This window comes from Telmatherina bonti (genome assembly GCF_933228915.1).
Source record: "Telmatherina bonti genome assembly, chromosome: 8".
Lineage (NCBI taxonomy): Eukaryota > Metazoa > Chordata > Actinopteri > Atheriniformes > Telmatherinidae > Telmatherina > Telmatherina bonti.
In genome coordinates this window covers 34249481-34272693 of record NC_136626.1, presented here as the reverse complement: position 1 = coordinate 34272693, position 23213 = coordinate 34249481, and the positions used below count along the sequence as shown (strand labels likewise).

The window sequence follows — 23213 nt, the reverse complement described above, 5'->3', positions numbered from 1 at the left end:
TATGTGAATGGTGGTTCTTGTTATCGACTGCTAAAAATACACACAATACAAAGCAGCGCACACGACTGAAAAAAACAGAGTGAAGCACACTTTTGTTTTCTTTCTGCACTTCAAATATATCTATGATGCTAGGAAATGTTTAAATTTAATTGTCTTATGATATAAAAAGGCGGTAATATTAAAGTTTAGGTGAGGCTTTAGCATGCTAACATGCTAAAGAATTCATTCATTCATTTTCCAAACTGCTTATTCCAATTCAGGGTTGCGGGGAAGCTGGAGCCTATCCCAGCTGGCTTTGGGCGACAGGCAGGGTACACCCTGGACAGCTTGCCAGTCCATTGCAGGGCCACACACAGAGAGACAAACAACCACTCATGCTCACTCCTAGGGGCAATTTAGAGTGACCAATTAACCTATCATGCATGTGTTTGGATGGTGGGAGGAAGCCAGAGTACCTGGAGAGAACCCACGCACACACGGGGAGAACATGCAAACTCCACACAGAAAGGCCACTGACCAAACCAGCCAAGGATCAAACCAGCGACCTTCTTGCTGTGAGGCCACAGTGCTAACCACCGCGCCACCGTGCAGCCCATGCTAAAGAATTAAAAAAAAAACAAAAAAAACCCCCAAGGCTCACACATTGAGTTTTATCAAATGTTTTAATCAAAATGTTATTTATTTAAAAAACAAACAAAAAAACAAGCATTTATGCTCAAGTTTAAGAAATTTATTAGCATGCTAACATGCTAAAATATTGAAAAACCAAAGACTACATGCTGAGTTTTATTATATGATTGTTTTATTGAATAATTTAAATGTCGTTTTTTTTTTTTTAAAAACAAGCAGCCATGCCGTGTAGATATATTGTTTTAACATAAATATCTAATCCTGGTGATGTCATCTCTTGTGGCATGTTTTTTGTGAAGGATCTTTGACGTTGATACCTGTCTGACCTGCAGGTAAAGATAATTTATGACTAACTGCTGCCCTCTAGTGTCTGATGCAGGAACTGCTGCTGGTGCTGCAACAGGGACACACAGGCGTCCTTAAATGTGCTCATACCCTCTCATTAAAGAACTACAGCCTTTCATCAAATAACTGGAGACTGAAAAAAGAACAATAACTAAAAGCTTACTAAATTAAAATTTAGTGATATAAGACACTGTTTTTTCATTTAGCTGAGTTGGAAAAAAAAACAACAACAACAACAACAAAAAACTAATCTGCCCTGAACATATTAGAGCACTTTTCCGATGAACAGTGGGACAATACAGGTACAAAAGTCTGATTGAAAGGTACAGGAAACACCTGACTTTTGTGGAATTATGAAAGGATTATTAAAGAAAACATTAGTTTATGAGTTACGTGTAATATACATTGTGTGATTTTTGGACTATGACCATTGTAAAGTGCTTTGTGTTATTTTTCTTTATTTTGGTTTTTTATTGTTGTTTTATTATCGGGATATGGATCTTTCTGGATTCTGGATTCTGGGTCTGAAATAATAATAATAATAATAATAATAATAATAATAATAATAATAATAATAATAATAATAATAATAATAATAATGAATATATCATTTTATCATATTTATTTGCTTTTGAAAAAACATTTCTTTTGAACCAGAATTAGAAAATGTAATGATTTTGAATAAATTTAATTTATTACTGATGTCAATTTCAGCTTATTGCTCAGGGAGAGTATGAACACATTTGAGGACAGCTGTAGCTGTTTGCTGTTAGCTGTTAGCTTTCTCTATTTACCTACCATTGATCTGTCACTTAGGCATGATATTGATTAGAGTTAGGTGGACGTCACATCTGACTGAAGCTCAACTGCAGCATCTGAAAGTGGTTCTTCTTGCGAAGGCCCTTCATGGTGATCATCAGTGGGTAATTGTGTGATGTGCAACACAGAACTTTGCTGTTTCCAAACACACTGGCAGGAAGACTTTTCACAGGCAGTTTTTAGCCAAAGGGCAAAGAGTCACACATAATAACCGTTCCTCACATCTAAATGAAACACAAGACGCTCGCAGATTCACTGAAACATGACTGAGTTGTTGTGTAAAACATGTACAAATCATGTGCTATTTAATGGCCCATGTGATGTATAAAATAAAAACAAATTCACTGTTTCGTTTTGATCAAATACTTCCCACAGTTTTCATGTTGTAATGACTAAAACCACTAAATGAATAAAAAGACCTGATGTAGTTATTTAACATGACTCTGTGATTTAATTTAACGAAGGACCAAATTTTATTTAAATATTTCATAAAACAATTTTACAAATGAAAACATGACTGTGAGTATCCAGGGAGGGGAAAACTGTCGTCACAATAAAAAATATGATTTAATAACAGTACAAAAAGGATTGACGTATCGATATCAAGCATTCTGCTAGAGGACCTCCGACCTGCAGAAACTGTAGATGTTTTTAAAAGAAAGAGGCTCAAGACCCTGTAGCTTTTTCCTTATTCTATTATTTGTTTATTTACTTCTTTACTTATTCACTTATTTAATCTTAAATATCATTCCCTTTCCTTTTTTATGACACATCATGTGTACTTTTTATGTACACTGAACCAAAATATTAATGCAACACTGTTTTGTTTGCTTCCTTTTCTCTTGAGCTGCACTCGAAGATCTGAAACCTTTTCTACGACACAAAAGAACATTTCCTTTAAATATTGTTCATGCATCTGTTTAAATCTGTTATTGTGAGCTTTTCTCCTTTTCCTTTGCAGTGTATGTTAAGCTGTGTTCACATGAAAGAAGATTACAATAGCGACCCATATTTACGCTACATTTATGGAGAGGTCAGAGGTCATCGTTGCCCCTAGCGATTGAAGTGTGAGCGTATAGCCGAAGAGCAGCGTATGCATTTGGCGTGATCTTGAAGTTGATGAAGATGAACTTCCTTTTTGTTCCAGTGTCCAACTAAGGAAATTTCTGCTAAAAAACATTCAAATGAGGAAACCAGATTTGTTTGGGATGTCTGAGTGCGACATGTTCTTTTGGTTTTCAAGGAGGAAATTCATATCTCAGCTAGATTTACTGAAAAAACCTGGACATCAGGACAGAGAAAACTGTATCCTACATAATGTAAATTGTGACTGTGTTGCTCTGTAAATGGATGGATACGATGAAACTTGTTCCTGTTTTCTATCTTTAAATAGTCAAGACATGTATTGTGTCTTTTAAGCCCATGTGGGCACTTTTATGGATGACATGGAAAAGAAAAAAAATCAATCAATCAGTCTACGTTCACGTTCACACACTCACAAAACTAAATAACATTTTTCTCAGTTTATTATTTTAATAAAATCTGATTGTAACGTTTCACATTTACCCATTTATCCTGATGTAGGTCCATCTTTAGATTTAAGAGAAGGAAATGTTTTGTTTCTTGTAAATATCTGTTTATCTTAATATTTAATTAGAAGGAAATGTTTTGTCTCTTGTAAATCTATGTTAATGCCAGTTATCTATGGCTGAATGTTTTCACCAGCCACGCCACCAACTGCATGTTCCAAAGATATCCAGAAATACATTTTATTTCTGGAGGAAAGAAAACATAATAAAACACTTTGAAATCAAAAGGTATCCGTGTATTTGATAATCAGCTTATTATGAAATTCTCTCCAACAGCTTTCTATGTTTGGACAATCCCAAAACAAATGGTGGTGATTTACTGTTTGCTAATTCCTCCAGAACTCAGCAGCACGTTCTGACAAGAACACATTACACCTGTTTTAAATTCGCTGCCTTGTCTCCTCATGCATTTCAGTATTCATTTTAAGGCTATTTTAGTTATTTATAAAAATCTCAATGATCTTGGGTCTTCTTATTTATTTGACCTGCTTTTTAATGATGAGCCTTTGTGGAGCCTGAGATCCTCTGGTGCCGGCTTTTTAGTTATTCCTGGAGTCAGATCTTAAACATACATGGTGAAATCTTGTTCCCCCACTATGGCGCTTACTTTTGAAACAGAGAAGCACAGGGCTGCAGCAACTGCCCATGTCTATAAAAACAGGCTCAATATGTACCTTTTAGTTTAGCTTTTAACTAATTTTATTAATCTGTTATTTGTGCTTTGTTATTTATTTTAATTTCATTTAATTTAATTGAATTGAATTTAATTTTATTTCTTTTTATTTTTTTATATATTTTTTGTTCTTATCTGTTCTTATTAAGGTTTATTTGATCTTTGCTTTCTAATTTTTAGCTCCAGTGTTTTCCGTATGGAGAACCTCCACACCGAGGCTCTCCCTGTTCAGTTTGGGGGGAGTGTTGGCACTTGTCTGAGTGGCTGGAGGTCCTGCGTTGCAGCCGTGGCATGGCCTACTCTGATCTGGATGGTTGCTATGGTGGAATCCTCTGTGACCATCGGTAAACTGTCTCATGCTGTGGACATAACCCCTAAATATTGTTTTCTCACAGCAGCAACAAGCCAGGTGTTGTTTTTGTTGTTGTAGTTGTACTTCTTACATTTTTATTTTAATATGAATTGTTTTTTATTAAGTAAAACGTTTTGTGATGCTTTTTGCATAAAAAATGCTTTATAAATAAATTTTGATTTTAACACTAAGTTACAATAAGGGATAGTAAAAAGAAAATCATGCAACTTTTTCTCCTGTCAAATTACTTGAGCTTGCGCAGTTCTGAAAAAAGTTTTAAATGTTTTAAATGTAAAACTATTAAATGTTAGATTAATTTAACATTAAATAGTTTAATAGTTCATAACATTTAAAGTTTTAAATGTTAAATTCCTGCCAGCAGCCTCCGGAACAAGACCTCCTCAAGTTAATTATCTAATTATATGCTACAATATTGAATTTCCCTTTTAGGACAAATAAAGTATTTTGAATTTTTCATTTAATTTCAAATGCACATTATTCAGAAGAAAAGAAGCAATGAAAATCCATTTGGCATTTAAAACAATTTCAAAACTCTTCTTCAACTCCAGATCAACATTTTAAGTATCATTTTAGAGCAGAGCGTGAGCATTTAAATTTTATTATTTCATTATGTTATCACGAAATGTCAATACACTTTGAAATAAATCTAAGTAAATTTGGAAGTATCCCTAGAAAAGAGATCTTCCCAAGACAGTAATAAAACCCGGAAATGGGTCAGCTGGCAGGAAATGGACCTATGGTGGTTGGCTCGACTGCTGCCTTTCACTAGATCAGTGGTTTTCAACCACTGTGCCGTGGCAAACTTGTGTGGAGTAAGAGATTATGAGGTGTACCATGAGAAATTACCCAATTTCACCTAATTGGTCTAAAAGCAGCTCTGTGTTCATCCAAACATACCACAGTGAAAGATAATAAAATTCCATCTTCTTGTGTTTATCTGATTTCTATGCAAGAGGCTTTGACAAGATGGACTTTATATCAATAATATGGACTTTTTGGTTTGTGGTGTGCCTTGTGATTTTTAATTTGAGATAAAGTGTGTCTTGGCTCAAAAAAGATTGAAAACGCTGCACCAGATCACGTGATCATGCTGTTCGCAAGCCAGAGTAGCAGGTTTACGTTGGTTCAGAGCCAACGGCTCCGGATTGGTCCAGTGGCTGCTTTGGGCCAGCCCACAGCAGCTCTCCTGCTTCTATTGGTCGGAGGTCCACCGAAGCCTTCTGTGATTGGTCAAAAGAAGCAAAGAGCTCCGGTTCTTCCCTAAACGTTCTTCCGGCTTACATGTTGGAAAAAAGAAAAGACGAATGGAGAAAATTGTAATCCACAGAACCACCATTGCCTAGGTTTCTTTAAGCGATACGGTAATACCTGCACAAACACGGAAACATGTTTCTTTGTTTAATCCATTGAGGTTTGCCCAGTTTTGCTCTTCTTAAAGTTGATACTTAGAAGAATCTAATCAGGCGGCATCAGGTTAGCGACTGTAACATTAGCCTGCAGTTAGCATAGCTGGCTAGCCAACAATGTTTTAGTTTTAAGGTTACGGAACAAAAACAAATGACGACTTTGTAGATTATCTGACTGCGCTGAGATCGCGTTTGGTGGCTTTAATGAATGCACTGAAAAAGATGTTTATTTACTTGAACGTTAATTTATTATTTGACATTTACTGATACAGTCTTTATCGAGGGAATTTTGTCATATATCGACACTAAATATGGCATCTTTTTAAAATGTACATTAAAAGTGGTGTTTTTAGCATCTTAGATAACTGTTTATTTTACGTAGTCCTATTGATAACAGTAGGGTTCTTTTGCTAGCAGCTAATGATCGTATGTCGTAGCTCTGCATTAGCATGCTATGTGTCCCATTAGCATGCTATGTGTCCCCGCGCAGCCTGTGGAGACTAAAACTGGTGTATTTAAGCTGTTTTTAATCTCCATGCACGTTTAATGAAAAAGATCACTTGCATTAATTCACCTCAGTGTTGCAAGATCTTCACTGTGTTATCTGCCATAGGAATTAATATACAGTTTTGTCACTATTTTAGGTCAGATATAGTTAAAAAACATGAGTTCACAACAGTTCCCCCGACACGGGCTGCCAGCTCCCAGCGGGGGAGCTCCTCAGATTCCTGCAACCGCAAACCTGGTGCCTGTCAACCAGCCATCAAACCCTCCAGGTAACCTCTTCATGCTCCGTTTGTTCTCTGAATGCCTCGTGTAAGACATATAAGACTGAAGACTAATGTTTTATCTGACTTTTCTTTGGTCAGCTGGTGGAGAAGGCGACAGCAATCGTGAAGCTGACCATGGTCAACAAGATCATCCACCTGCTGGGGGTGGGGGAACCTTAGCATTCAGAGATGACAAGCAGGAGACCATGGTTGTCAGACCTTACCCTCAAGTGCAGACACACGGGCAACCACAGGCTGCTGCTCAGACGGTGTCCATACAGCCCGGCACACCTGTGACGGTACCTGCTCCCCCTGTCCACCTCCCGCAGGGGCAACCTGCAGTCCTCACTGAGGGACAAATGAAGGTGAAAGTTGCTTCTCTTTCAGCAAAACTTAGTTTCTTTCCTAAAAAGTAAAGATTCAACCGTTTCTTGAGGTAACTTTTTTTATGAATTAGAGCCGGTGAAACATCTCCATGCTGTTGTGTTTTAAACCTGGTAAAATATGGGCAAGACCTAAAGCTTATTAGGTTTATGACGTAGACTTTCACTTTGAATGTTGATGATTTAACAGAGAATCCAAATTTAAAAGTGAAATCTTAAAGTTTAAAGTCTTACAATCTTTGTTTGAAACTATTTCAATGTAACTTAGGTGTGAATTGGTTAAAAAAAAAAAAAGGAAAAAAAAAAAAAGACAATTCTACTAAATAAATATATCTTTTAAATGTTATTTTAATGCAGGTACACTTGTTGACTGCAGCCTATCACAGCCTTTCCTACTGCATCATGTAGCAGGTTTATAACCAGTGCTGTGACGATGACATACTGGTTCAGTGTCCCGCTACGTCCCAGAGGAGAGCTGTTGTACTACAACAGCATGTGAGAGAGGTGTCTTTTAATCATAACTCTCAGGACACTGATTGATTGATCACTTTGACTAATAGAAATAAGCTCCATGTAGCGGGATGATGAATAAGTTTCCAGCTGCCAAAACAACTCTTATTTTTAAGTTCAATTCCACATTGTTTGCAATTTCAGTCTCCATGTGAGACGCTGCTGTCAGGTAGATGTGTCTCTAGAAGAAATCAGCTCTGTCCTTTTTGGTTGCCTTGGTGACAATGAGCATCTGTACCTGGATTTTTGGATTTTGTTTCTGTTGAAGCTGTGCCAGTTCAAACCAAACAAAATCCGCTTCGACTGCAGGGTTATTCAAAGCTTGGCCGAATGCTGATTAAACATTTTCATCGTTCATTCCAGACCCAGAGGTCAGCAGGTCTTCTGAACTGTTTGGAAATAGCCAGAGTTAAACTAGAACCCAAATGATCTGGATTTAGTTTTTTTAAAGTCAATACTAATTCTGATATTTGGCAGAAGAAAATCCCAATAACTGATTTATTTGCTGATTAAATAAAAAAAAAAAATGTAATTAATAACTTCTCTTTTGGTGCCTTAGCTCTTATAACAACAAAAATATCAATTACAGGCAGAAAATTTTACTGTTTCACAATATTTTGTCCTTTATTACTTGTTTACCTTTACAGCAGACGAAAACAGAGCATCAAACCTCGGGCTTGCAGATGTACTGATGAAGTTAAGCTAAGCTGAGCCCCCCTCCCCTCTGATTCCACATCGCTTCTCTGATAATATATTCCAACACGTATCTGTCGTTCTGCACTCTCAAATATTTCCTACACTCACAGTATTTTCCATTTTTTCAGTCACATATCTTCAGAACTAAACACAGTTTAGGTGTTTTAAAGATAAGTTAATAAAGTTATTTTTAATCAGTGAGGATTTTATTTTTGATCATTTCTTTTTAATCATGTGTAGGGTTTCTGTTGATTTGTAAAGAATCTAAAAGAAACTGTGGCAGAGGGGCTCCGTCTCCGACAGCTTTTATAACCAGATCAGCAGTAACATTCCTAATTTGCTCTTTATACTCTTTTAAATGTTCATTGTTTACTCCAACAGGTTTTTTCCTCTGTAGTTGATCTGGATTTGTTTCTGTTTCCTTTTTATTAGGCTGTCCTGAAGTCCCCCATGCCAAGCCGTCTTATTGCTCCAGCTCCAGCCTCCAACCAGGCTCACATTCCCATACCTCCCAAGGTGCCCAGTCATATTACTGTCACCATCGAGAGCACTATTGCCACCACCCCGTCTATCCCCGTGGCAACCATCAGTGGTCAGCAGGTGAGGGCGCTGCATATCACCCGTTACTAGACGTTGCCTTCTCTTGGTTGACTACTAACGACCCCTGCTGTGTCGTATCGTCTCAGGGTCACTCCAGCAACTTACACCACCAACTGCTGCCAGCCAACATCCAGATAATTAGAGGCCAAATTGGGGCCCCGGCAGTACAGCCCCAGACCTTCACGTCACATTTACCTCGAGGTATGGCTGATGCTAGAAGACACGCAAACGTCTGTTTTTGTGGTGGATTTTGCTCCATGAGTTTATTCTGTAACCTGCAGGAGCGGCTGCAGCAGCTGTCATGTCCAGCAACAAGACGGTGCTGCGGCCAGCGACCGGAGCAAGTGCGGGCCCCGGCCAGCCCACAGTGCAGCACATCATACACCAAACCATTCAGGTGCTTCAAATACTTTCAGATGGAAGAGCTGAATGTTGTTCTGCTATTGTAGAAGTACTTCTTTAATATCTAGATGGGCGTTTGTCCACAGTCCCGTCCTGCTGTAACCACCTCTACGGCTGTACTTCCAACGGTGGTGGCGCCCATTTCCGCAACCAGAACGCAGTCTCCGGTTATCAGTCCGACAGCCACCCACTCTGAGGTGGCACATGGGTAAGTAACTACTGTCAGCATCAAAATGACTTTTTTTTTTTTTTTTTTTTTTACAAGTTTGACATGGTCCTGTTGGACCAAACAGCTGATTGGATCTGAGACTGGGCTCAAAGCGTTGCTTTGCAGCAGCTGCCACTTTAATAATGAAAGTTTTTTTTACTCTTTTAGGCGTCCAGCGCTGACCATTCACCCCCCTCCTGCTACTGTCAGTATTCAGAGGCCTCAGACGTCCCGTGACACCGCAACACGGATCACTCTGCCGTCTCATCCTGCAATAGGAGCTCAGAAGCCGCAGCCTCCCCACACCATGGCACAGGTAACTGCTAGATGTCAAAAAATGACTTTTTACTTTAATGCAGCAAATGAAGGAATCTTTTGTTGTTGTTTTTCTAAACAGAAGCCGATCTTTAGCACTGTGACTCCTGTAGCTGCAGCAACTGTGGCGCCAATAGTTGCCACTAACACCGTGCCATCAACAACCACAATAGGTACAGACTTTTCTCATATTTACTCTGTTCCATCGGGTCACATCGCTTAATAAACTCAATGTCCGTCTTTCTTTAACGCTCAGGCACTGTGCCACATACCCAAATGACCAGTAGTACCATTGTCACCATGACAATGGCATCCCACTCCTCTCATGCTACAGCTGTGACCACCTCGGCAATCCCTGTTGGTAAGATGAGCCTTTCCTCTCGCTCTTTTCATAACTGAGCCGCCATCTGAAGCTCCATCACTCTTGTAACCGTGTTGTTCACAGCAAAAGTGGTTCCTCAGCCTATTGCCCACTCTTCATCCCGCGTTCAGCCTGACTACCCAGGAGAGAGAGCCAACCTCATCCCCATCCCAGGCCACAGATCCTCTCCAAACCCTGTTACCATGGAAGCCAGAAGTGACAGCAGGTGAGAGCAAAATACTGGTCAGCTTAGTGGGACAGAGTAAATTACAGTGTTCCTATACAGCAGCTCTTCACTTTTAAATTCACTTTTATTTATTATGGAACAAAATCTTGTAAAATTTGTAAAGAAATCATTTTCTTGCTGAGTTGCACTGGAAGAGGTTACGCTGTTTATGTGACTAAAGGAAGCCGTGTTGTTTTTAGCAAAAACCAGAAGATAGCAGCCCAGTTCATCAATCTAGGAAAGACAGACGTCTTCCAGAGTTTCTGTCCCACCTTGACGAGACAGACGTGACCAGCAGAGCCTCTGCTGTCACATGACGCTGTGTTTATGTGGAGAAATGACCAGTAGCTGTAATGTGGAAACCGATGTTCTAATCATTTGTTAAATTTCCACACAAGTATTTGTGGTTTGAACTAGAGCTGCAACTATCGAGTACTTTTGGAATCAAGTACTCTTTACTAATAATCGAGTACTCTAACGGTTAAAAATTTTTTTATTATAATTTGTAAAACAAATACTAGAAACTCGACCAAAGTAAATCTATGAATTTATATTTGTGAAGGTGTTGCATGTGTTGTTACTACCTAATAGGGTGGCCAGATGTCACGCTTTGTGCAGGATAGTCCCACATTTCTATTACTCTCCACACGTCCCACAAAACGGGGCGCTGTCCCGCATCATTACAACCAGTCTTCACTTTTGTGAAGGAAAAAAACAAACAACAAAACTGGCTTTTACTAATTCTGTGTGGCAAAATATTTGACGTCTGTCACATCACACCGCCTGCTGATTTGAGTTACACTCATGTCAATCAAACTAAGAGGCGGGACTTAATGCACATCTAGGATGCACCCACTAATGAAAATAAATAAATAAATACACCGATTGATCAGGGAGACGACCGCAGCGAAGAAGAAGAGAAAGTGTTGTTACAACAAAGACTGGGACAGCAGATATTCCTGGGTTAAACCTGTTCCAGGAGACTGTGAGAGGGTTTGTCAGTCATTTTTCCGTGTTGCACGACAGAGAATATGATGTGAAATGGCACAAAAAAACGCCCTACTCAGAGGGAGGCTTTATAATCACAGATTTATTATGTTTGGTTTGTAGTTTTATTACCAAAGAGCAGAATAGAAAGTTTATTTTCCTAAAACTTTGTCATGGCAGAGTGGAATCTCACATTGTCCCACATTTTCAGTCTTTGTTGCACATTTGGTGATAGAAGATCTGGTCACCCTACTACCTAATGCATGAGGATTTGGTGCAGCCAACATGTTTGTGCACGTGTTCAATGTGTGGAGAAAAAGTTCCCAACCGATCGCAAATTCCTGCCTTTTTAAAGGATTAAAAAGAAGAATTCATGGAGAAAGAAGAACTGACTTGTAAACATGTCCACAGTAAGAACTAGCCGATGTCTTGGTGGACGACACGCCTGTTAAAAGTGTGACTGTTTCATACGGAATAGAAGTTTGCTGCAGGAACAGAGGCTCCGTCACACGCTGCCTAAAACATGCGCTTTGACTCTGCGTGTGTGCGGGAGAGACAGATGAGGGACGGATTACAAGAATGTTAACGTGCGTTAGCAGAACTACACCTTGCCATGCCTCGTTGATTTATAAATGTCTAAATATTTGATATGTTTACTGAAACAGTGATGTAGTCCCTCTGAACAGCGCAGTGGTCTGAGAATGCCGCGATGATGCAGAAATTTAAAATATATCACCACGTGATGTTAATTAAACGGAGCTTCGAGGCAAATCATTTGCCTCAATCAATTTTTGTACTTGAGTTACACGAGTTATCCGAGTAATCGATGCAGCCCTAGTTAATGTGAATGCTCATGGGGGCATGAGATTTTTATTTTTATTATTCCGCCAAACTTTGCCGCGCTACTCCTCCTGCGCCATTCGGGTTACTTCAATCGCTCACATCTCAAACCCTGCAGCTCCTTCGGGAGATGTGTGCTACGACTTTTATCGTTTCAAATCTTTGTAGTTCATGAGATATTTAGCATTTTGTAAAAAAAAAAAAAAAAAAGGAATTCAGCCTTGTGATTGGATGAAAGTCTTCAAACCCACTGTGCATTGGACGTTGCAAAAATTCAGCTCTGCGATTGGTTTCAGGAGTTTCAGAGCTCTGCATGGGTTTGCAGTATCCGGTTCATCACGTTCCCGTCCCCATCGTCTTTCCTGCAAAAAGTTTGGCGCGCTACTCATCCTACACCTTTTGCCTCACTTCAACCTTTCAAATATCAAACTGTTCAGCTCATTCAGGAGATATGTGCTTTGACTTTTGGTCTTTCTAACATGTTTTCTAACATGTAACATGTTTTGCCTCTCCAGTGATTGGAAAAAAACTAAAGTCAGCTCAGCGATTGGTCCATTTTGTGCACCGGCACACATACAAGGCACAGGTTCAAATGCAGCATTTAACGTGTAGCTCTGTTGTCGTTTGTCGGCTTTTGCTTGTGTGATGCGTGCAGTTCTGCAGGCTGCTCAATGTAAACTATTGGTCTCAGCTGCACACTTTAAGGAGCGAAGGGATCTGCAAATGTCTCATTTAAATATGAAGGATTTGTTCCAACAATGCTCCCTGCAACATTTCAACGCTTTGATAAATCTTAAACACATGAAAGTTTTTCACATTGAACCGTCTTTCACATCTTAACTGGAGTTTAGTTCAACACTTTTTCCAAGGTGCTCGTGGTGCAGTGAGTAGGTCAGTGTGCTTTGATACAGAAGGTCATGGGTTTGATCCCAATGTGGGGCGATTAGAAAAAATGTCAGTTGTGCTTTTTTTTTTTCTTCAATTTCTTATACTTATGCAATTTCATTTAAATCATTCAGCATAGTTCAATAAATGGGGATTCACAGTTGCTGTTATTTCAATAATAGCTGTTTCTAGTTGGAACTGTGTTTGATCTGGATGGTCTGTAAGTCTTTTAGCAAAGTTTCTCCCCTCTTTTTGTTGCGTGTTCCTTCTCTCTGTTCAGTTCGCTTTGGCAACTTGAGGTTATGATGGATCATTGTATTAAACAGTCGGGGTCTGACTGAGGCTGTGGGCTGCTGAGAGTAAAGGTTTATTCAGTCTCCCTTTTCATATGTAAACAGATACGTCCGCTCTGAAACATCGTTTCAAACGTGGTGTTCATTCTCAGAGACATAAAGAAGCAGCGCAGGTCTGCTGCCATTAAATACACGAAAGGCTTCTTCTTCACTGGTTGTGTGTCAGCTGTGCTGTTCAACACTGAGAGCAGGAGGTGATTGCCTCTGCTGCACGGCCAGACTGTCTGACCGCTCTGTTTACGGTCAGATATTAATGTCTGTTGATGAAGAGTGTGGACTAAAACTAAAAACGTACTGTAACATACTGTATAGACTGGAGTTGTTAAAGGGTTTCAAATGACACTTTAATTTTACATCTGTCCGGCGTTGGGCAGAAATATTTGATCTATTTTTCACTGCTTTTTAAAATTAGATGTATTTTCCTGATATTAATAGATCCAGAATTTATAATATTAATGTCTGTGTCTGTTATTTGATCCAATCATCTACTAAAATACATTTTAATGAAAAGAAAAGTTGCATTTTGGGGCTGAAATGTTTATGCAATTAAATGCAATTAATCAAGACGGACTAAATAAACAGCCTGTAAATAATTAGACAAACTGTTTTAATCAGGTCCCGGCACCAGTAATGATCCTCCTCTGTTCAGGTGATGATCCATGACCATTTATTACTTTTCCATATTGTTCTCAGGCCTTCTGTACCAGTTCAGTTCCAGTATTTCTTACCAGCATACTCCTCCTCGTACCCCCTGACCCACACCTACACCCCCATCAGCAGCTCTGTCTCCACCATCCGCCAGTATCCAGGTAAGCGCTGCCGAGCTGATGGTTGCTTTCAGGTATGTTGTCCTCCAAAAGGTAAAGTTGTTTTATTTCCTTCTTAGTGACCCCTCAAGCTCCAAGCTCGGCGCTGCCCACCCAGGCAGGCGTGGCCACCACTGTCCACCTAAACCACATGCAGCTGATGGCGGTGGATCGGATTGGACTGCCTTCTGCTCAAATCAGCACCCAGGGGATCCAGCCGGCACCGATCGCTGCTCAGGGCATCCAGCCTGCGCAGATAGGAGTCCAGGGCCTGCACACTTCAGCTTCAGTCACCGCACAGGGAATACAGCAGGCACCGATAGCCACTCAGCAGCAGCCGCCACCCCAGCCGCAACCTGAAGCCAAACCCGGTAGCTACCGAACCCCGAGTTCCAGAGTTTATCATTTAAACTGGCCTTTGGTGACTTTTTCTTTTGATTCCCTTTAAGGAGTCGTACTGGCCGACAGCTTCGTAGCGAGCCCCATCAGCAGCACGTTCAGCACGACTCAGACAGTAGCCACCATGGTGCAGGCCCACGCCCAGGGAGGAGTCGGTGGAACGCCCACGCTGGTTTCCTCCCCACGACCAAGCATCCTCCGCAAGAAGCCTGCTAATGAAACGTGAGTGTGGCAAGCCGCAGACGGCAAGGCTGCGTCCTTCCTGTTAGACGTTTCAGAAGGTCCACCAGCAGCAGGCTAACATGGCTTCTGCTTATCTGTCACTGTTTCTTCCTCAGCTGATTATAAAAACAGTTTAAACTGATATGTTGCTGCTGAAAGTGTCCGATCCCCCATTTGACCTCAAAATTTCGTTTACTAGGTTATGATTGGCTGCATCAGTCGTCAGATCAGTGCGTTTTAGTTCTCCCTTACATTTCCATGTCCGTTTGAACTTGACTGCTTTCAGATATGTAGCATTATGAGACTGTTGCTGCAGTAATCAGATACATATTATACTTTATTTATTTTATGGGATGCCCCTTAAGATGTACCAACTCGTTTTCGAGGGAGTCCACAAACGTATAATAATGCATTATAAATCAACAATTACAGATTAAACGCAAAACAATATTTAAGATGCAAACAAAAGAAGACAAACACTCTTACACCCCTCCACACTCCTGCCAATATACAGACGTAAAACACAGAAATTACACAACAAGGCATGTCAGTCAGGAATTATAGATCATGTCACAGAATTAAGTAAAAAAAGGCAAAAATGTAATGAACATTATGAGAATAAATGTTGTTTACTTATTTTTTTCTTCCTTTCTTCCTTTTTTAATTAGTTAGTAATGTAATATTATAATAGTTAATAATAATTAATATGTGTTAATTTTTATTCCGTTTACTTACTCTGGTTTCACCACTACACAAGTTCATGACAATCCCAGGGATAACATAGTCACAGCTTCCTCCCACCGTCTAAAGACATGCATGTTCGGTTAATTGGTTACTGTAAATCGCCCATAGGAGTGAGTGTGAGCGTGAGTAGTTGTTGGTTTCTGTGTTTCCCTGCGATGGACTGGCGAGCTGTCCAGGGTGTACCCTGCCTTTTGCCCAAAGCCAGCTGGGATAGGCTCCAGCTTCCCCCCACCCTGAATTGGACTAAGCGGTTTAGAAAATGAATGAAAGGATGAATGAATATTATTATCATGTTACTTTCTATTATTTGAGTGTTTCCATTTACATGTTTCTATCTTTGCGTTTTTTGCTCTGACGTTGTGCAGCTACTTGTGTTTTTTAACCTGTTTTCTTGTTTGTTGTCTTTGTGTTTTACTTCCTACAAACTGTAAAACCTGTAAACTGCACGGTGTTGCATTAATACCCCCCCCCCCCCCCCCCCCCATGGACAAATGATTGTTCAGTTTGAAGATGATTTAGGTTTTCTTGGTGTTTCAGGTGTGTCCGTAAGAACCTGATCCCCACCCAACCCGGTGAACCCACCACCAGCAGGATTGAGAGTGGCGTGAGAGCAGCCGGGTCTCCTCGGCCTGCTGGGTGAGCTTCTGTCATGTCCTGGTCCACATCTGGTCCTGGTTCAAATCTGAGCTGAAGCTTTTCTTTCCTCTCTCAGGGTAAAACCTAAAGCTGAGGTACACATGGCGGTGGCCCCTCCTGTCATGGCCGCGGTTGAGGCGTTACCTGCTCAGGGAGGCGAGCAGCAGGTCGTGGCTGCGAACACTCAGCACCTGGCCCAGGCCATCCCCACCATGCTGGCCACACCCGGGCCCGTGCCTCCCTCTCAGCCCACCACCGTTCTCTCATCTCTGCCGGCAGCGATAGCCGTGACCCCTCCCGTTCCCGCTTCCATGGCCAACACCGTGGCGTCCCCGACTCAGCCTGCAGCCAGCAGCACGGCAGCTTGCGCCGCCAGCTCCACCTGCCCAGACGTGAAAGTCAAGCAGGAGGTGGAGACGATGGACACCTCCCAGCCAGGTGAGGGACATGTCGGTGCGTTATCAGCCGCCTAAACTCAAAAGTTGATGCTTCAAGGTGATCTTTTCCACACAGATCCCAGCACGAATATGTCGGCAGCCCCCACCCTCGCCACCCAGGCGTCCACACTAAACCCCCCTGTGACGGGAGATCTGATTCCTGGAGCCTCCCCGAGGAAGAAGCCCCGCAAGCAGCAGCACGTCATCTCAACTGAGGAGAGCGAGATGGTTGAAACCAACAGCACAGATGAAGAAAAGGCTCCGGGGAGGCCCATCTCCGGCAGGGCGGAGAGGCGGGAGTCTCCTCCCAGGGAATACGTCGGTACGTTCCGCCACCACACTGACGCTGTCCTGTCGGCTCCGCTGCTTTTTTTTTTAACATCTATCTTTGTCTTGAAGACGAGGAAGGCGTGCGATACGTTCCCGTTCGGCCTCGTCCGCCTGTTACCCTCCTGCGCCACTACCGTAATCCCTGGAAGGCTGCTTACCACCACTTCCAGAGGTACAGCGAGATCCGAGTCAAAGGTGAGACCGCCAACAGAACCGCATGTCCTGACGCCGACGGCGTTTTCTCATCAGAATTCTGTCCATCTTTCAGAGGAGAAGAAGGGCACCCTGCAGGACATGGCCAACCAGAGAGGCGTGGCGTGTAGAGCGCAGGGCTGGAAGATCCACCTGTGTGCTGCACAACTCAGACAGCTGGTGAGTCCCAGAAAGCTGACGTCTCAGTTTCCTCATCTGTTAGAAAAGGATTCTTCTTCCTGTCCTGGTTTTTCTTTCTGCTGGCGAATTAAAGATCCTTTTGTTGCGCTTTGAGTTGTTCCGTCTGGTTTTAGTTGCCATACAGCTGCAGGAAATCTTCAGAGTGGTCTGATCCTTATCAGAGCGCCGATCAGCCACAGTCCGACTGAACGCGTTGCTCATCGTTCTTCTGCAGCTGCTGCAGATGTTTCATGTTGCTGCTTTGTAAGCAGCTTATTTTTCCATCTGTAATAAAAATAAACCAGTAAGGGACGATCTGCTTCAGTGTTTTTAGGCTGAGTTCAGAACTCTGAGCATTGGTGAAAACAGCTTTTCACATCGGTGTGATCTGGATGTTAAAAATGATGCGACTGAGCAGCTGCTTGTGGTCTGATGAGGAAGATGTTTGTACGTCTGCTGCGGCAGAAACTGCCGACACTTTGCAGCAGTTTATTTGCTGTAAATCAGACAATTTTGACAACATGGATTTACGTTTTTTTTCAGGCTTTCCTAAGATAAAGGAAAAAGTTCTTTGAGTTAAATAAAAGTAGATCATTGTGGTTTTCAGGGAGCTTTTATATCAGTGTGAATGAAGATAAATGATCGCCATGGAAACCCCTGGCCTCTTCTCCTCCTTTACCTCTCGTCTCGATCTGATCTTTAGATGCTCATTCCAGAAACGATCACTGTTTATCTCATGGGGACTTCTAGCAGCAGACATGATCTCCACTGAGCTCGATTCTTATGAGTAAATGTTGGAATTAGTCGTGTTTAATTTAAAAGCTGCTGTTGAAGGTCTGGATAGTCGCTGGAAGTGTTCAGGAAAGATGTGACCAGTACGTTTCTTCCACAGGTTAGATGTCATGCAGGTAAAACCACATTTCAGTATTTGAAAAGATGTAATTAAATATTCAGAACATGGAAGTTATTAAAGTGCACCTAAAGTGTGATATTTAGCATTATTCTTCTCTGGCATGAGAATGAAACCAGTAAAAGTTCCTGTTTTAACCCCTCAGGGCTTCTGAAGGCATTTTTCATTAGTCTGGCTGCGTTACGGCTACAAGGAGGAGTTTTAGCAATAACTCTTCTCTCAAAGTCATTTTTAAAATAATTTCTCATCTTTTGTTTTACTCTGATGTATTTTCGCTCCATCTGGGGGCCTTCATGGGAAAAGTGTTCCTGTTCCGAAGCGTTTCGGTGAATCCCCGAAGTTTTGGGCTTTGGCTTGGTGGGTTTCACCCTCCACATGTTTATTTATTTTACTCAAATTAGTAATTGTAAAAACAAATGAAAATTAATCCATTTTGCTGCTTTGCAAGTTTCATAAATTCTGCAGAAACTTAAAAACCACCGAACAGTTAGTAAAGATTTCAACCCTTTAAATGTCAGTTTAATTATTGAACATGGCGAAAAAGAGAGGCAGGAAAATTCTGGACATGGCTGCTGTTTGTCATCCCTCCACCGACAGGACAATATTTAGTGCCTTCACGTCTTGGCTGACTTTATAAACTCTGCTTCTGTCTGTAACTTGTTCCGTAGTCGAGCCTGGAGCACGATGTGTACAGTCGCCTCTCCACGCTCCAAGAGGGCCTGATCCCGAAGAAGAGGGCGGGCGCCGACGACGATCTTCACCGGATCAACGAGCTCATACAGGTACTGCTGCTGCAGACGGAACCTCCAACATGTGGAAATGTTTCACCTCAACATTCATCTTTGTTTCGTTCTGATTTGTAAAACGTTTCTACTGATGTGAAACTTCAACAGTGATCTGAGAAAGATTTAACACACACGCACACACACACACAGCCTGGACAGATAATAAGAGCGTAGTTTAAGTGATGTGAATCATTTCTGAAGCAACATTAAATGTATTAAGTTGAGAAGTGTCTACAAACAGGTGGACATGCGGTAAGACTGGCTCTAACGTCGTCTCCTGCTTTTACTTGCTTGTTATAAAAGCTGTTGAAACGGAGGAGATGGAGAACGGCTTTAAAGAAAATCCTCCAAAAATAAAGAGATAAAGTTGCGTCTCAAATGAAAACACGCCGAGCTGAATCGGCTACATGATCCAGATGTGTTTACAGTCGGCTCTTAAAGCCGCAGTCCTGCAGGGATGGGATGGATCAGTGAGTCGTCCTGTTCGACCAGGAGTTGACAACAAGCTGTTGAAGAGAAACGTTTGATTTAATGAGTTGTGTTGGAAACAAGAATACTTTCTTCATCCCCGAGGGGAAACTCAAGGTTCCAGTTCAGCCTGACGATGATCAGAAACCAAACACAAGGTAAGCGGCCAGTCGGTCTCCTGGTCCTCCGGCTTCCTCCCACCGTCCAGAGACATGCGTGTTGGGTTGACTGTGTGGAGTAGAAAACCTTTTCTTTACATCCTTCATCATGAATGGTTTGCATATCTTTTTTTATTGATAGATTTTACATCTTTATTAAAAGTTGGAGATCCATCAGATCTCTCACTTCAGCTTGTGAACGCTGGCGTCCCGACACAACACCGCTGATTCTGCTAGGTTTCGTCGTCTCGGGAGTCTCTTCCCGAAGTGCACAACTCTGCTAACGGCACGGCTTTCTGTTCCACATGAACGACCCAGACTCCTCTTTTTCTGAAGATTTACTGATGCGATCGCCTCAGAGGGTTTTTACAACAGCGGCTGTAGACATTAGGGGCGGGAAAATCGAAAATCTGGATTTTTTTCTTCACAATTTTAAAATCAATTTTTTTAAATAAATAAAAATAATAATTTTTGTCATTTTTGTTTTTATTGATCTTTTAACTTGTCGTTTTGGGCGTTATCGCAGCAGAATGATGGTCTGGCTACTGGGTTGTTTTTTCCTCTGTGAAATTAAGAAAAATAATGAGCAAAAAAAAGTTTTATACATTTAATTTGTTTTTAATTTACAAAAATCATCAGTATTAAAGAATCGCAATTTAAATCACATCAGCACCCAAAAAATGTGAATGGTATCGGGACAAAAGCCCTAGCAGACATTCAGTACGCAGGGTTGCACTGTTTCAGTAGAAACGAACGGCGGGCTTCAGAGAGAGATGAAAGGCTGCGGCGGGAAAAGACTTGGACAGCAGTGGAGCTGGACGAAGTCTTGCATGTCTTTGTTTCCAGTGTTACGTTTCAGCTGTTTATGTGGCTGAAACAGTCGGTCATGTAGCTCGTTGTTTACCTGGGAAACGGTGACGTAAAACGGCGTCTGACAACTTAACCCCTTACCTTTCAGGATCAGATGTGTTGGTATTTATTCCTACAGAGTCCTCCTGCTGTAGTTCTGCTTAAACATGTGCTGTTATTCCTTAACTTTATGCCTTTGTTGTAGTTTGAAGTCCTTAGTGACAGGATGTGCCGTCTCTGTTGTCAGGGTAACATGCAGCGCTGCAAGCTGGTGATGGACCAAGTGACGGAGGCCAGAGACACCATGATGAAGGTGCTGGAGCACAAGGAGAAGGTGCTGAAACTGCTCAACAAGAACGGCGCCGTCAAGAAGTCCTCCAAGCTGAAGCGTAAGGAGCGGGCGTGAGCGCGACCCCGTCGCCCGGCGACGACCACCACGGCCCCGTTTCTGAAGGAGCTGCTCTGACTTCTGGTGCTATGACATGCTGCGTACAATCGTGCGCCGTCGCTGAGGGAGAGAAGCGACCGGACAGGGAGGCTTCGGCGAGCAGAAAGCCCATCAGGAACAGGTTCTGATCAGACACATCCACACGCTGAGGCGTGGAACATACTAGGCTTTATTAGTGCGGCCAACTGGACGACCTCCATTTTACCACTTTTTTTTTTTTTTTTTTTCCCCTTGAAGACATTTTTACTAACTTAGATTCTGCTCCCGTGTGTTTTACTGATGGTTTGAAGGTGTCACATGGAGTGTCTGTGATGTTTGGCGCTGAATGCAGGTGCAGCGGATCCAGAGAGAAGACTGAACCCGGATCTAGAGGACGGACTCTTCGCTCCTTTCATCTCAGCTGTGCTCTTTTCATCAGTCTGTGCCTTCATTTCGTCAAGTGGACATTAGTTGGACAGGGACGTGTGTGAGCTAGTTCACATGTTAAATACTATAACGTATAAATATATATATATTTTTTATCTTGAGCGTTTTTATTTGATGGTCTTGATTTGGGGACACTGCTGCCTACGGCAAGCCGCAAGTTGTAAACTAAAAAAAATTCAGCGGTGTTGAAGTAAAACCTGAACCTGGAACGTTGAATTGATTTAATGTAGGAAAAAATGCTCTTAAAGGATCTGTAGATGTGAAAGTGTGAATGCCAATTAAAGTTTTTATTAAACTGCCATCTTTAATCCACCGAACGATAAACTGATGTTACCAGACGAAAGGTGCGTGTCGATGTGGCGTTGCTGGGAAGGAAGACTGGTGGATTGAATTCATGTAAATCACTGTAAATGTGCTCCTGGTTTTCCATTGACGCGCTTCTTTTCAGGTTTTTGTACTCGGAACGACTCGTGCTGTGTGTGATGTGCCACTTCGCGCTGCAGTGTTACATTTCCAACGTGGCCGGATGGCGAGAGCCTGAAGCATCTAGCTATTGTACCTTGTTTTTGTCTGTGGAATTATAGTAAAGATACTTAAACATAACAAGGTGTCCTGTTATTTTCACCTCTGGTTGTTGTTTTTCCTGCATTCAGATTAAATGAGATGAAATGACCTGAGATCGACAGGTACTACAACACGTTTTATAACGAGTTATGAGTTCAGCTTTCACATCATCATCATCTCAGGACGCTACACAGACCTGATCAGTTTGAGCCGGTTCAATCAGCCAATCAGGGATCAAATGAGCCGGTTTATAATGTTAGCTTAGTTCAGGACAACCTACAGGTTGCATGGATCTTGACTTGGATTCAGTCCCCCATCCAGAGGATGCACAGCTAAGTGGGTGACTGTGGAAAGGAAAAACCCGCCACTGGAAGCCAACTGGGAAGGGTTACCGTCTGCCTCAACTGGCTGGGGTGGAGAGTACCGGAAAGAGACCAAGGATGATGCAACTTCTAACCAGGAAGACGTGCAGTTAATTTTTATTTGACTAAATATAGTAAGTTCTGTTCCATGATATCAAATCCAACTCAAACCCAGGAAGAGTTGGTTTATTGTGTAAAATATAAATAAAACAGAAGGATTTATAAATCTAATCAGGTCATTTTGTTCCCAGTCGAAGGTAAACAACATATCAGATGATGAAACTGAGACATTTTATCATTTCATAGGAAATATGAGCTGATTGTGAATCTGATGCAGCAACACGTCTATAAAAGTAGTTCCAGGATGATGTTTAGCATCGTTAGCATCCAGATGTTTTGTACTGGTTATAACATCTGGACTGCAGCAGACCAGTTCTCCTGTTCCACCATGCTGCTGTGATGATGCAGGATGTGGTCCAGCATGGTGGAACCTGCAAGGTCTTCCCTGAAAGAGACGTTGTCTGGATGGGAGCAGATGTTTCAGCATTGATGGAGCTTCCCAGATGTGGAAGCTGCCCACGCCATCGGCACTAATGCAACCCCATCCCATCAGAGATGCAGGCTGATAACAAGCTGGATGCTCCCTCTCCTCTTTAGTCTGCAGGACACGCCGTCCATGCTGTCCACAAACTATTCCACATCTTCATCCAGGTTTCCACTCAGAACATTTTAAATGAGCTTTGGTCCAGAGAAGACGGCGTGTTTCTGGATCCTCTTCATATATGATGGAGATTTAACCTGCAGGTGTGGATTTCAGGATGAACTTTGTGATTTCTGGAATCTTCCTGAGTCCATGCACTGGTTTCCAGTAGAGAATCATGTCTCATGGTTTTAATGCAGATTACCAGCATCCTGTTTAGACGTTC

The 23213-nt window shown here is 41.8% G+C and overlaps 1 protein-coding gene across 1 annotated transcript; it reads left to right on the top strand.

The window, feature by feature from the left end:
- Positions 1-5712: 5712 nt before the first annotated feature.
- Positions 5713-21954, top strand: sap130a (Sin3A-associated protein a). The gene is made up of 21 exons (XM_079244659.1): positions 5713-5790; positions 6480-6611; positions 6705-6970; positions 8627-8794; positions 8881-8995; positions 9076-9191; positions 9283-9404; positions 9573-9720; positions 9802-9892; positions 9976-10080; positions 10165-10306; positions 14065-14180; positions 14258-14548; positions 14627-14798; positions 16080-16178; positions 16255-16616; positions 16692-16937; positions 17015-17140; positions 17214-17317; positions 18896-19009; positions 20735-21954. The coding sequence occupies exons 2-21, from the start codon at positions 6500-6502 to the stop codon at positions 20891-20893; spliced, it is 3174 nt and encodes a 1057-aa protein (XP_079100785.1). The 5' UTR covers positions 5713-5790; positions 6480-6499; the 3' UTR covers positions 20894-21954.
- The last annotated feature ends 1259 nt before the right edge of the window (positions 21955-23213 follow it).

What these genes read in the sequence shown, in the direction of transcription:
- sap130a (XM_079244659.1), top strand. Translation starts at nt 6,500, where the DNA reads ATGAGTTCACAACAGTTCCCCCGACACGGGCTGCCAGCTCCCAGCGGG. An exon ending in GAAGCCAGAAGTGACAGCAG is followed by an intron (nt 10,307 to 14,064) that starts GTGAGAGCAAAA and finishes TATTGTTCTCAG; the next exon opens with GCCTTCTGTACCAGTTCAGT. An exon ending in CACCATCCGCCAGTATCCAG is followed by an intron (nt 14,181 to 14,257) that starts GTAAGCGCTGCC and finishes TTTCCTTCTTAG; the next exon opens with TGACCCCTCAAGCTCCAAGC.